At 39.6% G+C, this 17,411-nt stretch overlaps 1 protein-coding gene across 8 annotated transcripts in view; it reads right to left on the bottom strand.

The window, feature by feature from the left end:
* FHOD1 (formin homology 2 domain containing 1) overlaps positions 1-17,411 on the bottom strand; it is a 1,546,190-nt gene that overhangs the window by 67,845 nt on the left and 1,460,934 nt on the right. For all 8 annotated transcript variants that reach the window (XM_044081394.1, XM_044081392.1, XM_044081391.1 and 5 more), the window contains 2 exons: positions 14,540-14,730; positions 5,226-5,418 (listed from right to left, as the gene is read on the bottom strand). In XM_044081394.1, the coding sequence (XP_043937329.1) occupies positions 5,226-5,418; positions 14,540-14,730 (384 nt within the window). The remainder of the gene's footprint in view (positions 1-5,225; positions 5,419-14,539; positions 14,731-17,411) is intronic.

Below are 17,411 nucleotides of genomic sequence, written 5' to 3' on the forward strand. Positions count from 1 at the left end.
GTACTGTACAAATCTCAGTAGACCAACATCTTGTACAATGTAGTGTACTGCTTCTCAGGAGTTAATTTGGAGTGCTCTAATGTATGTGCTTTACCTGACTTCATAGCCACTGTACTGTCTCTTGTTCAACTAGTGCACATTTTATCAGGTTAAGTTCAATTACTGTGCAAGTTTCACTTGAGCTCACTACACTGAATTACAAGAATACTACTTTACCAATTAAAAATGGCCTTTTGTGGAGTGGTTTACTACACTACTGTATGAGGCCCAAATGAGGACAAATGTGTGCTGTTCATTAGAGCTGATGTGTACTGTACTGCTGAATAAACTGCAGCTAAACTCATGCAAAACATGTTACTGTATATGCATTTCATATGAGACTTGCACAGCACATTATCTTATAAGCATTACATGACCTCATATAGGTTCATAGGTATTTACCTGGCTATTGATCTGGGAGGATCTTAAGAAGCCAAGCCTTACATTCCAATGACAGCCTTTGGCCCTAATATTTTGCATACAAATAACCTAGAGATTGACTGAACAAGATTACGTTGGGATAAACAGCAGTTTTGCCTATTCATGAGGAACAGCGGCGTGGAATGAAAGATGGATCCATAAAAATCCCTCCAACATGTTCTATTTATTTTGCAAAAGACACTGAGATCCCTTGAGCAGCTATTTGTGATATTATTGAACTTGTGAAATGTGTAAAAGGTCTGACAGAAAAGGATCTGTTGAAGCTCTATACATAAGCCAAAGATCACCTCTCAGTACTCTGTATGACACTGAGAAGAGGGGCAAGGTTTGGAGATGGTATGCATAATCCATATGATTTGGGGTCCTGATTTTTTTTTTTTTTTTTTTTTTTTTAAGTAAAAAAAAAAAAATGCGGTTATTCCAAATGTGACAAGTGTTTGGACAGGTACATGCCCAAAAGGGACAAAAGCCATCAGAGCTGAGCACAGTGGAACAATTACATCCCTGGATCTGGATGCAATACCTTTACATACAAGTGGTGCAATGAAAAATGAGTTCCTTACAACAGTGGACAAATGGTAATCATATGACAGTTCAGTGTCAACACGGGTTCCCAAATCTCTAACTACACGATCAATTTTCAGAGGTATATTATCAATGTGATGGTTACAAGGAGAGTTGTTGTTTGCCAAAGGATGTGATTATACACTTCTTTGCATTTTGTTTTAGTTCATCATTTTGACATCTGCTATTGGTTCAAGGCAGGCCCTCTGGTAGGATCTTGCTGTCCTCTGGCAGTCATTTGCAATGGTGGTCAGTCACAAACTATTAACATTAGCTTTGACATCTAAGAAGTATATTCCAAAGAAGAGTGGCCTTAGGAGTGAACCCTGGGGTACACTGGTAGAACGGGTCTTTTGGAGGAGGTAGAACTGCCAACCTAACCTCCACTATTTGTGAGTACATTTTCTAAACAGTGAGTTACATAACAACTGACATTTAGCTGGAAGACCATCTATGACACCCGAGTGTAGGAGGGTGGTTAATGCCTTTGCGAAGTCAAGATATGCAGTATGTACTGTTTTGCCCTCATTCACTGCTTAAGCAACTTTTTCGAGGAAGTCAACCAGGTTGAGTAAGCAAGAGCTGTCCTTGATGAATTTGAACTGGTTTGGGTCAAGTGTCTGCAGGTTAACTATATCTTAATTTATTAATTCCATAATGAACCTTCCATAGCCTCACAGACCAGACTGGATAGGCTTATGGTCAGTTGAAGCCCCATCATTTTGCAAGGAAACATCAGTTGCTATCTTCCACTCATCTGGCATGAAGCCTGTTTTAATGCTGACATCGAACAGCTTCTGTCGGGGATTAGACAAGTCATTTTTCAGACTATTAGGCAGCTTAGTATGTTAACTGTCCCCACAGATGTAGTGTTCTTGACCATAGACAGCACAATGAAAATTTGTTCTTGCGAGATTTTGGGGGGAGGAGGATCTAGGTGTGGATATCTGATCTAAGAATACTGGATGGAAAAGGGGTGAAATTTGAACTAAATTTGTCTGCTGGTAGATTGGCTATGTCCTCTGGGCAGGCTATCTGATTTACTATTAACTCAGCACAGTGCTGGGCATTGTTTCTTACATTTTTAACATAATTAAAGAAAGCTTTGTGGTTATCCTTCACCTGGGTAGCTATTTTTACATCATATCTGGAGCTGGATGATTTGGTCAAGATTCATAATTCTTTGTTTAGTATATCAAAAGTGTTTTTGCCATCTTGAGAATAAGATTTAATTTTGACTGCTGTGAACTTTATTTTACTACAGAACCTATTTGTATTTGAGTTCCACCACAGCTGTTTATTTTTGAATTTGGCATTGTATTTAGATCTGAGGGAACAGATGTGTACATGTGACTATTTACATGTGCATCGAATTTAGCAGTGAATGATTTCACATAAGTTGTGGGGTCATCAACATAGAAAGGGCTTTTGAATTTAGCCAGGTCATCTCTAAGTTTTAATAGATTATCCTTTGCATAAACTCTCAATGCTGAGGCACTGGACGACGCTTCTTGCTTCAGTCTTGTAGTGAATATGATTTACTTGTGGTCTGATGTGACCAGGTAGGAAGTTACTACTGGTGGGAAGCAAAGATGCCCCATATTAGTAAGGACCAAATACAGAATTTTATCGCCACTAGTTGGGGTATGGACTAACTGGGTTTATGGAAGTTTGTATTGAAGAAATCCAGAAATCCCTGGGCATTATGTGTGGGGATGTCTCCCCCATTTTATATAAGGGTAGTTGAGGTTTCCTGGAGAATGATGTTTGATTTAATACATAGGGACTCCATACTAATTAGGAAGGTGTGCAGTTTTTTCTTAAGGCTCCTAGCACTGAACAACAATTCCTTAGTGTTATCCGGATTCTGTTTTGTTATATTGGAATTTTTAGAAGCCTGACATCACCTAAAAAGGCACTATGGTGGTGGACAAGGATTTAGCCAATACACGAAAACCTTGGGGGAGGGGTTAGGTGCAGGCCGTCTCTACTAAAATAGTTGGGAATGTCTACCAACTCTTTTCAGGCTGATATATATATATATATATATATATATACCTATATAGGAACACTTCACATAATCGAATTACTGAAATCTCGAATTTCATATGGTCGAGACCATATGATCGAGATTTCAGTAAATCGAATATGTGTAGTGTTTAAAAATAAAAGCTTACTTACCTTAATGCATTGCGTGCACACAGAGGCAAGGATTCTTGTATGCTCTGTGTGTACGTAATGTTTTATTTTTTTTGCGGTGTTGACAGGAAATGAGAAATCTCCCGTTTTGCGCTTCCGCATACAGCGCAAGATGGGAGATTTCCCATTTCCCCACTGTAGCGCGATCTTGGAGTTGGTATATTTAAGTAGGGGGGGTGTGGGAAAGTTTGTTTTTTTTTTTTGGTTTCATTTCAGAAGTTCGAGTTTACGAAACTCAATGTTTTGGTTTCGGTTATTTGCAGTTCGAGATTTTGTAAATTCGAGCTTCTGAAGTGAATCCATATATAGATATATATATATATATATATATATATATATACATACACACACACACACACACACACACATATATATATATATATATATATACACACACACATATATATATATATATATATATATATATATACATACGCAAACACACACACTATATATATATATATATATATATATATATATATATATATATATATATATATACATACATACACACACACACATTATATATATATATATATATATATATATATATCTATAGATAGACACCAGAAGCTAAGCCATTTCCCGAAATGGATACTCTTTGCTTTTGTATTGCAGCCTAACTCTTGGTGATGGGTGAAAGACACTCAAGGCTAGGTTCATACAACAGCCTCAAACGTATACTCCAAGATCTCCATTAAGTCTCTTCACATAACCCAGGAAGGTACATCCCAAGTCATTTACACCCATGTGTACCATGACCGAGTTATATATGCACATGTGGTACAAGAATTTGAGTGCTGGTATGATGTGGCGAACTGATGGGCAACTGATCATGACCCTCCCTTTACACAGCCTGGTGAGTGGTGCAGCTGTGCGTCTCACAATGGAGTCAGCTATAAGTAGAATATTGGATTTTGTGGAAATTTACCTTACTGGCTTTTCAGTTGAGTTAGTGTGACTCCTAAATGTATGTTTCACGGTGGGCACTGTCTGTGATGTGTGGTTGAGAGGTTGCTGAGGGTACTTGCTTCTTTGGTTACATTTAGGAGACCTTTACAGTTTAGGTAGAATACTTTTAAGGCGTTTTGCATATGTATTTCTAAGAGTTTGGTCTGAGCTGTGAATGTTCTTTTATTTAGTATTGTTTTGTGTGGTACTAAACCTGTGTGTTATTTGTTTTGGCTTTGTGAGAAAGCTTTCCCTCCAATAACATTTCAGAAGTTCATCTCTCACACTGTTTATGTAATTTGTGGTTGTAAGTAAACAAGAGACAATTGCTACATTCCCTCAGGATGCCCATTTCAACCAGGCTGGCCACAGAGATGTTGGAAAGTGTAAATCTATATTCCAGGAGTTTGATAATCTGAGAGTCAAGCAGTATCCTTCTCAGTTTTATGTAAAGTGGAGTTTCTGATAAAAAAGTAAATGCATAAGGCACTGTTTAAATGCATGTCAGGAATAAATCTTTAGTGGTATCTAGGGAAAAATTGTCAAATGTATGGCAAAAGATCCTTCTCTAATGCTAAAATTCAGAACATTAGGCGGGTGTTAATCTTTTAACGGGGTTAAAAACAGCCAACGTAAGCAATGGCAAAGGAGCAAATATCCTGTTCATAGAAATATCACCAGTACTGTGATCATTCAAAGAAGGGTCTGAATTTCAATTTTTTAAAATGTGTTACTCAAGTGCTACTGATAAAAAAAAAAAAAAAAGGTTTAGATTCCAGGAACCACTGAGGTTTCAATTAAGAAATCTTTTCTTAAATAAAATCTTAGCTTATGCTATGCATTATTTGGTCCAGAAACAAAGTTCAGATAACAAAAAAAATAAAACAAAACAATGAAATTCTCATGTAACACATGACAAGTGAAGTCCACAAAAACATGTGCTGATAATTTCTAAATTGAATTGTTTAAATACATCCATTAACAATGAAAACATTTGGAAGCTACTGATAGAATATAATGAAAATGTTTACCTCGGTAATCATTTTTCCTCGTGTCTTGTTCCTCTCTCTATAAGCAGCTCGCTTCTGTTTCTGCTGCATTACCCGCTCCCTGTTGGTACGAAACTCTAGTGCAAATTCACTGACGATTTTGCAGAATTCAGTAACTTTTATATCTCTAATGGAGTGAGAAGGCTGTCCAAGGTAAAGTAAAAATGAATGAAACCTAGAAAAAAAAACAGTCAGAATTAACACATTTTGCCCATGAACATCTACAGCATCTATAATCTTGTCAAGTCATTATACCTTTAGGAATTAAAAAAAAAAAAAAAAGGAACAGTCATCACTTTTCCAATAAATCTGTCATGCTCCTTTATACCAGCTAAATGCATGTCTGCACATTGTGTGGTGTTAAAATATTTAGTCTTTTTTTGAAACATCACTCTGCTTAAGTTCTACTGAGCATGGGGCCATCAACTGAACTATCGGTACTGAAAACAGAGGAACTCCACTAACCATTTCCACACAAAGTGTCTCAGCTCCAACTTTGTTTAAAGGAGGCAACAGATTTAAAGAAGTGATTGACTGAGAGATTTTTTCCTCCACTTTCCCTGCTGATCTTCACTGCATTAACCTCCCAACAGCCGTGGCCAACTAATATGGTGGTAATGTATCCACTGTAATCCATGCCCAAGGTTGGACCCCCCTCCCTCCACACAGGAAAGCCTTGAAGGGCTATCAACACTGGGTGTCAGCATGGTGCTCAGAGAAGTATGTAGTTAAATAGCTGTCAAGAAGGACTTCAAGATTTTTGTTCTGAGAAAGATCTGCATAATGAGGACATATGAGGGCATTATACAACAGCATGTCTGCATCACAGTGTTGTGTATGCAACCACTGGGACACCTATGTTCTTCTCATTCGTATACCACCTATAGCTACCTGGTCTCATACAGGTAGTGCTCAAACTATCAATACCACAGCCATCCGTACTCCCATATGTGGCTTTAGTGTTGCTATGTGCGGGTGTTGGTGGTGTGGATCTAGAAGGGCTATGTGTTGCTTGAGGTGTAGTGTGGGTGTTAACCTTCTCCTCTTGACTGTCTAGCACAATCTTGGGTGGAGAGCTTTGCTTCCAGTTTGGCTATGTAAGTGCATCTCTCGCACGTTGTAGTGTTGGGTGGTAGGAGGAGAGGGTTGTCTGTGTACATGAGGCAATTGCTGCATTGCCCCAGTATGCCCAGATTCACCAGGTGGACAAGAGAAATCACTGGAAGCTGACCCTTGGACATGCCTTGTTTGGTGTTTTTTTTTTTTTTTTTTTTTTGTGTGAAGTACAAGAGCTGTTTTCCCTTACCTTAGCAAGGTACTTTGCAATTATAGGCTGTTTAGTGCCTATGATTAATTTCTCCTTATTAACAAGGAGACTTGAGTGCTTCTATCAGTTTAACACTTTCTAGTGCTTTCCAGCAGGTTTTCAAGCAAGTGCTAGTCATAGGGATGCTTAAAGGTAAGGTGAAAAAATGGTTTATCATAAACACTGCAGTGTGCACTTGAGGAGTTAGATGTGAAAGTAAGTAACAAAGTTTTACCTGTCTAAAAAGTTAAGTTTTAGCGGAGAGTGACTATTTTTAAAACAGCAGGCTAGATTGAATGGGGGTGGTCACTTTTGTATTCTGGTACTATTGAATACAGTAGAATGGCCAATAAATTTAAATAGTGGAAGGGGAGTGATTTCACAAAATGATAAGCAGCAGGTTCGAAGGGTGGTAAGGTTAGTTTTTCCAGGACATAATTAAGATCCCAGGCTGGCGTGGGAGGCCTTCTGGGATGTCTGAGGTTGCATAATCAAAGGATGAGAGAACAGGGGCTGGTCTGTATTAAACTGGGCTGAAATGGCTGAGGCGTGGATTTTAAAAGAAGAGAAGGAGAGGTCACTATTAAGTAATTCCACTAGATAGTCCAGGATGAGAGGGAACAGAAGGTTGTGAGGAAATGGCCCCTTTGGACTGGCACCAAGAGCAGAATCTTTTCCATTTCCCTGCATAAGATCTTCTGGTGCTAGGCCTTCTGGCCTCTATGTCTGGGACCTGCTTGCTTAGCAGGAGCCCTTCCTTTACCTTGGGAGTACCAGCCACGCTGATAGCTTGAGAGTCTGCAAATCTGGGTGCAGCATCCCCCCCCCCGCTTGAGTCAAGAGGTTTTGGGTCTGGGGAAGTTGCCGCATAAACAAAAAGAGGGAGTTCCAAGGGAAGGTCAGGGCATCCACCTTCTATGCCACGTAGTGATATTCCCTGGTGCAAAATTTCTTTAGCTGATGGCTGAGGTGTGAAGCAAAGAGATCCACCTCTAGATTTCCCCACACTTGAGTGACTTGCACAAAGATCTTTTTGTGGAGCTGCCATTTGTGGGGTTCCATTAAATGTCTGCTTAAGTGGTCTGCCAGGGTGTTGCTGATCCCTGGTAGGTATTGGGCTATTTAGTGCAATCCAATGGAGGAGGCAGTCAGCCAGAGGTTCGTGGCTAACCTGCACAGAGGGTAAGAGTGTGTCCCTCCCTGTTTGTTGATGTACCATATTACTGTGGTGTTGTCTGTTTTGATAAGGGGAACTCCTGGCCTGAGATGGGGCTGGAAGGATGACAGAGCCTTTTGCACTGCACTCATTTCCTTCTGGTTGATAAGCAAGTGAAGGTGTTGGGCATCCCAAAGAACTTGGGTGCACCTGCCTGCTTGGTGGGTGCCCCAAGCCATGTCTAAAGTGTTGGTGGTGATGGTCTGCCCAGTGGGGCAGTGTATGAAGGGGAGACCCTGGTTCCTGGCACAGGCCCCTGCCTACCAGAGCAACTCAGCCCTTATACAGGGGATCAGAGGGAGAGAGGTCTCTAGAGGCTGTAAGTGTTGGCACCAAAGGTTCCTTAGATACCACAGAAGTTTCCTCATGTGTAGCCTGGCCAGAGGAATCAGAAGGATGCAAGAAGCCATGTATACCAAGGCTTGCAGGAACTTCCTTGCTGTGAGGTGACTTTTGGATACCAGCTGGGTAAAGCAGAGAGGCAAGGAGCTCTGCTTTTCTGGGGGAAGGAAGGTCATTTGGGATGCTGTGTTCAGTAGAGCTCCCTGAAAAATGATCCTCCTGGAGGGAGTCTGCTTTGATTTCTTCTCGTTGATGGTGAGTCCCACGGATGTTAGCAGGGTTTTGATGAAGTGTAGATCCTGGAGTAGCTTTTCTTTGCTCTCTGCCTGGATGAGGCAGTCATCCAGGTAAGGATAAATCTTTATATTTTTCTGTCTGCAAAATGCTATGGCCGGGGCCAAACATTTGGTGAAAACCCTGGGAGCAGTAGACAAGCTAAAGGGAAAAGCAGGGAACTGAAAGTGCTGTGGACCTGTTCTGAAATGCTGGAATTTCTTGGAGGACTTCCTTATGGGGATATGGGGGTATGTATCTTTTAGGTCCAGAGTCACTAAACCAGGCATTTTTTGTCAGCTTAGGCAGTAGCTGCTGCAGTGTTAGCATTTTGAATTTGGGGACCACCAGAGATGTATTCAGCATGGACAGATCCAGGATGTGACACCAACTGCCCTCCTTTGTGGGAACAAGGAAAAGCCTGGAATAAAAGCCTTTGCCTGCTTGATCTGAGGGGACAGGTTCTACTGCCGCTTGGGCTATGAGAATTTGGACTTGCTTTAATGCCTCTGCCCACTGATTGGGAGCTAATTCTGGGTACCCTCTGGGAACTTTTTCCTGAGGGGCACTCTGTCCTGCAACAAAAAGTCCCTAGAGCTCCTGACTTTATTATTTTAGGATAGTCCTATTAAATAAACCATCTGATGGTGTTTGTAGGTTCTAATGTCACTCCCAGTCCCACCACAATGTAAGACGATAATTGTACATTAAAAATAGTGTAATGGACTTGAATGCATTAAATCTTAATAAAATAACATCTGCACAATGGTAGAGGTCTTGAGGTAATTGTATTTTACGTCTGAAGTGGAGGGGGTGAAGTTTTAAACTATGTGTTACACAGAGGAGATTAGAACATTCCTATTCAGAGTATTTTATTTGGTGAGTAAGAAAGGTCAGTAATTCCTGTACAGGATAAATTATTCTGTGTATTAAGTGTGCAGATACAAGTAAGAGTAATATAGTATGATAACATTAAATATGTGGAATCTACAGAAATAGGAATATTAGATGCTATAAGGATAAGATATACTGCATGTACTGTTTAGTAACACATCTCATCTACATTAAGTATCCCTTTGCTATACAAATTAAAAAGGGTTAAAAAGGAAAAGACCACTGGGGGAAAAAAAAAAATATATATATATATATATATATATATATATATATATATATATATATATATATATAAATAACACATACGATACATAAAGGTGAGGGGAAGACATAAAGATAATAATGAAATGGATGGGCAGGTGAAAAATGGTAAAAGAAGGGACAGCACTGCTGCACCAGATAAAGTCTTGGTTACAAATCCAGACAACCAGAGTTCTAGTACCAGCTGGAACACCTGTTAGAGTTGGGCAGGAGGAAGAAGGAGTGAAGCAGTGCCGCCATCTTCTCTCTCCCCTGGGGAGAGGATGGGCAAATGTCTGGGGTGTACAGTCCCCAAGGTAGAGTGTTTGGAGGATACCAGGGATGACATGGAAGTGCTGACTTCTAGGTGGGGATGGGGCAGTCTTGAGAGATACATCACTTGCAAAAGTGAGCAGCAACCCTCTCGGATGACTACTGCATGCAGAATCCATAGCATGTTTCTTGGAAGCACAATGGGGTTAGAGCTAAGCAAAAAGGCGAACAATCCCTGATGGCTGCCTGAGTTAATTACAGTCAGAGTATATGAAATGAATGCTTCTGCTGGCCAGGAGAAGATCTGCCGATTGGCAGAGAATTATGCAACTACAACAGAAGAGGGATGGGGCCTTGATTGTCAGCCAGGAGCAAGCACAGACACTGGAAGATCTAGCTGGACAGAGGTGTTAGGAATCCAGTCCATTCCAAAGGGAATGTGCGTTTCCTGCCTAGTTATGATCTCTACTGCAGCAGGGGGTTCTATAACAGGCATATCATCTGCAATGGAGGATGTGCATGTGATAGGATGTGACGGAAGGACAGAGAAGTTACTGCATACCGTGCTTGGGGGATGGGGGTTAAGAGTAAGACAAAGGAGGAAAAGCCACTCCCTAGTGTTATTGTGGTGCTGTATCAGGATATTGCATCTCCTCTCTGTCTTGCTGGAGAGACTAACGCTCAACAGAGATATACAAGAGAGGAAGGGGTAACAATTCAGAAGTGAAAAAAGTACAAAGAAAGATGTAATAACAAAAACAAGGGAAATTTGCTGGAGTACAGGAAAGGATTGATATCAGATGGTATGGAAAATATACATTTACTTAATTTCTTGTGACACTGAAAGAAGTTTAAAGGAAATAAATCAGTCTGATATCTGTGGGTGCATAAAACAGGTATGCAACACTTCATGCCAGTATATATCCAAAATTTTGAGGAAGCATAAGCAAACTTGATTTATCAGTGTAGTCTACTTGCAGAGTATTACATTTTTTTAAACCACTTCTGTTTTTTTTTTGTTTGTTTGTAGATGCCCTAATTCACACGCATATACCAAAGCCATTCTATCCCATGGGCATAGATAACTGGGAAATCTGGGGCATGAACTGCTAGACTGAAAAAGGCTCTAGGGCCATTAGCCTAGTAACCTCCTATGATCACATGTGTGTGTGCATGTATCCTATGTCTATCTATATTTATTTATACATATATAAAAACACCACTTAAGCTGCCTGCATGCATGGGTACGCCATGGACTGTTTTTGGTCTTGTAATGGGGAATACATGGGCAGTGAAGGCAGCTTGATAATCGGCATGTATGGGGGCTGGAAAAAAGGATACTGGGAAAAAAAAGTAATGGGTAACTGTGGTGGAGATGGAGAAGGTGAAGAATGGCAAACTCATTAGAGAAAGCCCCACAGCAGAAAGGAGCAGCACAGAATCTGCAGAACTGTTTAGTAGGAGGAGAGTCATAGGGAATTCAGAATGACTTGGGTCAAATCACACACACACACACACACACACACACACACACACACACACACACACACACACACACACACACACACACACACACACACACACACAGATGCAGAAAACACCTTCTGCTTAGCCACTGCTTATACATCTTGTAAACATGAAAGGAAAACATTAGCTCTTCTTTAGGACATGAACCTAGGACCTCTAGCGTTTTGTGATATCAGTACGTCTGGACTAACAAGAGCCTAGGCAGTTAAGTGTTGAGTCTTCCCTTTCAGCTAGCACTTGGATAAGGTCAAATTACACAGACAGACACATAGACACGGGTACAAATGCTGAGAAAAGCTTTCTGCTTGGGCATTAGTTTTAAAATTTTGTGAACATTACAGGAAAACAGTTGTCATTTGAAAGTAATAAAGAGGTATTGGAAGAGTTAAAGATAGTTTAATAAGTTGAGGGTGACAGTAATATAACTTAAGATGTGTTATGAGACATGAGAAATTTTAAGGAGGAAAATCCATGGTAGTCCCTCCCCCCTTATACAGATATAATCTGTATAATGAGTCGCAGTGAGCTCTGTTTGTGGCACCAGCCAATTCTAGAAACCATCATTATAATCCTAAATATAACTCGCACTCCCATTCACAGAAAGACAATCATATTGTTTTCCATTACTATTTGCAGCTTCTGCCTATCTTTTTTAATTTAATAAAGATATTTCTTGTTTCTCACTTATAAGCAATCATACATTTACATAAATTAAAACAAACCATACTGACAATTTTAGTTGTAAAAATTATACATCCCTTATACTCTATGCAGTCAATGTCAGTCAACTATTATATAGCTCATTCAGATCCAGCCTTCTTTTAAATCTCATTCCTCCTCTGCATATATTGTTCCCACAGTTCCCATTTTTGGTTCTGACGATCTTTCACAAATTACCCCATCACTCAGCATGGCTCCTAAATCTTCACAATGCTTCACCAATTCTGGCATACCTCCAGCAAGAGCACACATACAAATACATACTTACCCATACATCCCCTCTACCACACACACAAATATATACCTAGCCATGCACTCCCTATGTCACACACAGAAATACATACTTACCCATACAATCCCTCTGTCAAACAAACGCACAGAAACATATTCACCCATACACCCCCTCTGTCATAGACACAAAATACACACTTACCCAAACACTCCCTCTGTTAAACACACACACAAACACATGCTTACCCACACACTCCCTCTGAATACATACTTACCCACACACTCCCTCTATTACACACACACAAATACATACATATCTGTACACTCCCTCTGTTGCACATACAAATACATACTTACCCATACATCCCCTCTGTCATAGACACAAATACATACTCACCCAAACACTCCCTCTGTCAAACACACAAATACATACTTACCCATACATTCCCTCTGTCTCACACACACACACACACACACACACACACACACACACACACACACACACACACACACACACACACATATATATATACACACACAAATACATGCTTACCCATACACTGTCTCTGTCATGGACACAAATACATACCTAGATTCACCTCTAATCTCCCTTACAAATCCCACCACTGCCTCACCCTTAAACCATTACAATGGCCTGAATTCCCTAAACAACTGTTTCTTTCTCAACTGCATATCACATACTCAGTTCTTTATAATCCCACATCCTGTCCCTCCATCTATAATAGCATATCTCTATATAACCCCGATATCAACTTTGTAAATGTCAAGATGATGTTTGTCAGTTGTACAAACAGTCAAAAAATACCAGTAAGTCCCTATATAAATACTCTGTAGCTCACACCTGGAACGCCCTTCCACTTAAAATAAGAAGTATCCCCCATAAGTTCCATTTCAAACTACAACTCAGACATTACCTTCTTAAGACCTGGTCCTTCCTTTGCCAAGCTCTGACCTGATCTCTAACTAAGTTCTTCCTAAATGCTACTTTTGATTACTCTTAAGTTTTTCTCTCTTTTTATCTGCTTTTCTATCTTGCTCTTCTTTACAGTATATCTACAATCAGGTTTTTGTAAATATTCCTATCCTGCCGCTATTGTATTGGATTTTTTTGAAATTTATATATAAATATATTGTCTTTGTTGATTTTATTTTATGTAAATGTTTCTTGTCAATATTACTGTTGTAATGTTTAGTCTTTGTATTAATTACTGTTTTTTGACGTGTCTGTAATTGTAATTGGAGCTTTTCTCCTCGGGTCTACACTGAAAATGGCCTTTGGCTCAGTTGGACCAACCCGGTTAACAGATGACAATAAATAAATAAATGACAACACTCCCTCTGTCTCCCTCTCACACACACACACACACACACACACACACACACACACACACACACACACACACACACACACTTACCCATACACTCTATCACACATACCCATGCATTCCCTCTGTCAACACACAAATACATACTTACCCATTCATTCCCCATTTGTGCATCTTACAGTATTACAATTTTTAGTTCTATAAACATGCTCTTGTTTTACAGAACCTGTTACCTGCTTAACAAAACTTTTTAAGTTACTTAAAATTCCTTTTTCATAACTAAATGCCTCATCCTTCATTTACTGTTTACCAGTGCCGTGTATATAACACTTTTTACTCCTAGTTATGTTCTGTACAGTTACTGTAACTTATACCTATAGAGGCTGACTTTATTCATGCTTTCACCTAGTTTCCCTACCACATGCATTCTTTTCAAATGTACATCAAGAACTTTAAAAATTCCATATTCCATGCTGTTCCACATTGAAAACGTCTGTTGTGCATTCCCTGTTATTTTTTTTCTTAGTAAATATCCAGGAAAATAATGATAAATCCAGTTATTAATCACTGTATGCTTCTCTGAGGAAGTTGCTAGCAAGTTTTCCATGTTTTGCACATTTGTTCCACAATCTGGGATAGGAAGTTGAGAACTATAGTTATGTGCACATTTTATGTTTCCTTTTCTATTACTGGATATGTTGCATTGTATTATATAATGCATCATCTTGTTGCATTATTAAACGCATATTTCTGTATTAGTGTACTTATCCAGCAGCTTGTGTTTTGGTCAAAGATCCCTTGGACAAGTTCTCTTACCTGGTTATCAAACGCAATAAATGTATAAAACCCCCACTACCCCAAATAACATCCAGCAACAATTCCCTAGATGCTGGAGTCAGAATTATAAATGAACACAGTCATAACATACCGATTTATTATGCGTCTGTGAACAACTTTGAGAATGACTATTCTTTCCGTGCATTCCTTCAAGAACTCCGTCAGTTTATTCTTAACACCTAATTTAGTTTCGTGTTTAGCGATAACCTTCAGATGATCCCATGATGCTCTGCATTTCTTTTCCAGCTGAACCAGGCTATCAGCCAGCTGATCAAAATCAACCTGCAACAAAATACAGTATGGCCATCATGCAGAAAAAGCAATCAAATCTCTTAAAAAAGCATTACAGCTGCAAATCTAATTTTAAAAAAGCATTTACGATTGCCATTTTATAAGTATACACATATTCAAAGCTCATGCACATTAGCAGACTGTGAAAAAGTTAATTTCTGTGATATGTCTGCCTCGGACATCTTCTTCATCAAGCAAAAGCATTTCATACATTAAGTATTACCCTGTCAGCTCATGTACATTTAATCTGAGTAACAGGGAAGGGCTGTACCATACATACTGAACATATGCACTGCGAACAAAAATATCACTGGTGTGAACTGCTCTCCACATTAATTAATATTTGAGAGGATCTCATGCAGTGGTTGTAACACTACTTACACCAATCCTGTTCTTTCTTAACATCTCAAATCATCATGTTTACATTGGGATTCCACTATTCGTTTAAGCATGGTGTACCTTTGTACAGGTTAAAGGATGTGTGTTGTCTTAGTGGTCTCCACAGTTAAAGCAGACAGAAAACCTGCTAAGCTCCAAGGATGTCACAAACTCACAGAAAGCTTGGCACAACCGCATGAATGGTGTTGAAAACTATCTGCTTCACAGTACCCTCTCAATGATCAACCAACATGATGGACAATTACCTGGCTGTTGCACCTTACAGTACTGGAGTTTAACACCTTAAAAGAATAAAAAAATGGAAAGGGCAGCAAGATCGGAACATGCAAAGAACAGGGATTTAGGAAAAAGTTCTCTGAAGCAATGTATCCCTAAAAGAAGCTCTACTACTGGAGTGGCGGTCTTTATTACAGTGCTGAGCAAAAATCTGCAATGATGTCTAACTGGATATGGTGCAGATATTGAGTCCAGATGCATCCCTGAAAACAACTATTAGAACAGACACCTAGTCTCCAGTACCGGACAGCAGTGCTCCTTCATCTTATTGGTCACAGGCCAGCTAACCTTCTGTTGTTAACACAATAAACATAAAAATTGTGAAAACTATCTGGAAAGTACCTGCTTTCAGGGGCAAAGGAGACCAACAAATGCTCCAGCATCTGAAACATGTACACCCTCTGAAGGTACAGCTATAATGGAAATGAACAATCAGAGTATGGAGAATAAACAATTACCCCATTTGAGCTTTTAGTTTAAAAAAATAATTAAATAACTGGACTGAGAAACAACTAGAAGACAATTTTAAAAAATGGATACATTCCAAAGGAAATGCATTCTTTGTGAAAAAATCAAATGGGTTTCAGTGCACTAATGAATCTGCAGGTCAAAGATGGCAGATGGTTGTAATGACCATAAAAAACAGTCATCCTACGTAGGAATTTCAAGTCCACCAAACAGTGAAGTTCAAAATGGAATATGATGGCATGTCAGGCAAGAATTTCAGATCCAAAAGTGGGGGTGGTATGAAGTGAAAGTGCTCCTAAAAATTCCTTCACAAGGTAGCACTGAGCCACAGTCTTCTCTTCCATCTCTTGGGAAGGCCAAAAAGACTGGGAAATGAAGCAATACTATGGTGGAACAAAGAACTTTATAGCCCAAATGGGAAACACCTGCCTTATGGAAATGGAAAGTTCAAGGGCACTCAAAATTAGTACAAGAAAATCTGTTTGAAAATCCACTGATGCAGGAGTCACCTTTAGACAAAGGTGTTCTTTCAACAGTACAGTGGTCTTTCTATAATACTGAAGCCCTTACTGGTTGTGCTACTGATATCAATGCAGAGAATGAAGATATGACCCAGCGTGCCAGAAACATTTGGCAAAATGATCCTATGATCTTTCTGATTGAACCTCTGCTAAAAGATGAGGGCTCATTTGGGAGGCACACCACACTGTAAATAGACTCAACAGTCTTCTGAAAATGAGATTAGCAAACACTCATTATTATCTTACCAGGGTCTAAATTACAAGATCGAATGTTTAGGTGATCGAACACTTAAATATCAAACCTACAAACGTCGAACAGCGCGGGGAAACACATCGGTTGTCCACAAAAATAAAAAAAATAACTTTACACCCAAACTAAGTGGGGGGCTTTGCCCCCCCCCCCAACTAAATATACCAACTCCGAGATCACTCTACAGTACACAAAATGGCAAAATCTGGCGAATGGCCAAGGGAAATCTTTCCCTGCATTAAATCGGACGTTCGCTGTTTTTTGCTTTCGATATTACAAGTTCGATGTTTAGGTGTTCGATCACCTAAACATTTGATCTTGTAATATACACCCTCTTCCCATGGGGTCTGAATTTTGGCACGACAGAACTCTTTTTGAGACTGAAAAGATCTGTTTTTATTATGGTTTGTATCAAGAAACTCATTTCAACCACCTATGGAGCCAGAGTTTCAGCAGTGGATAGGAAATATGGTTTCCCTGGGAGGTGGACCACTACAAGGTTAATATAACACTGAATGGCTCACTGCAAGATCTAGGCCACTCACCTGCAGACAGGAAGGATAGGAAAGAATACCTGTCAGCTTAATCAGTTAGAATATATTTTATCTAACTGTTATGACTAGAGGTTCTAACTTCAGGAAGCGTTTCAGAGCTTGTAGTTTTAAGAGAAGCACTCTTGTCTCAAAACAATCTTTGCAAAGAAACTCTTCTTTTTGGTTGCAAAGTCCTTGGTAACCCCAAGATATCATCATCTTACC

The sequence above is a fragment of the Protopterus annectens genome, chromosome 8.part0 (assembly GCF_019279795.1).
Source record: "Protopterus annectens isolate FY-2018-M chromosome 8.part0, PAN1.0, whole genome shotgun sequence".
In the NCBI taxonomy this organism is placed as follows: domain Eukaryota; kingdom Metazoa; phylum Chordata; order Ceratodontiformes; family Protopteridae; genus Protopterus; species Protopterus annectens.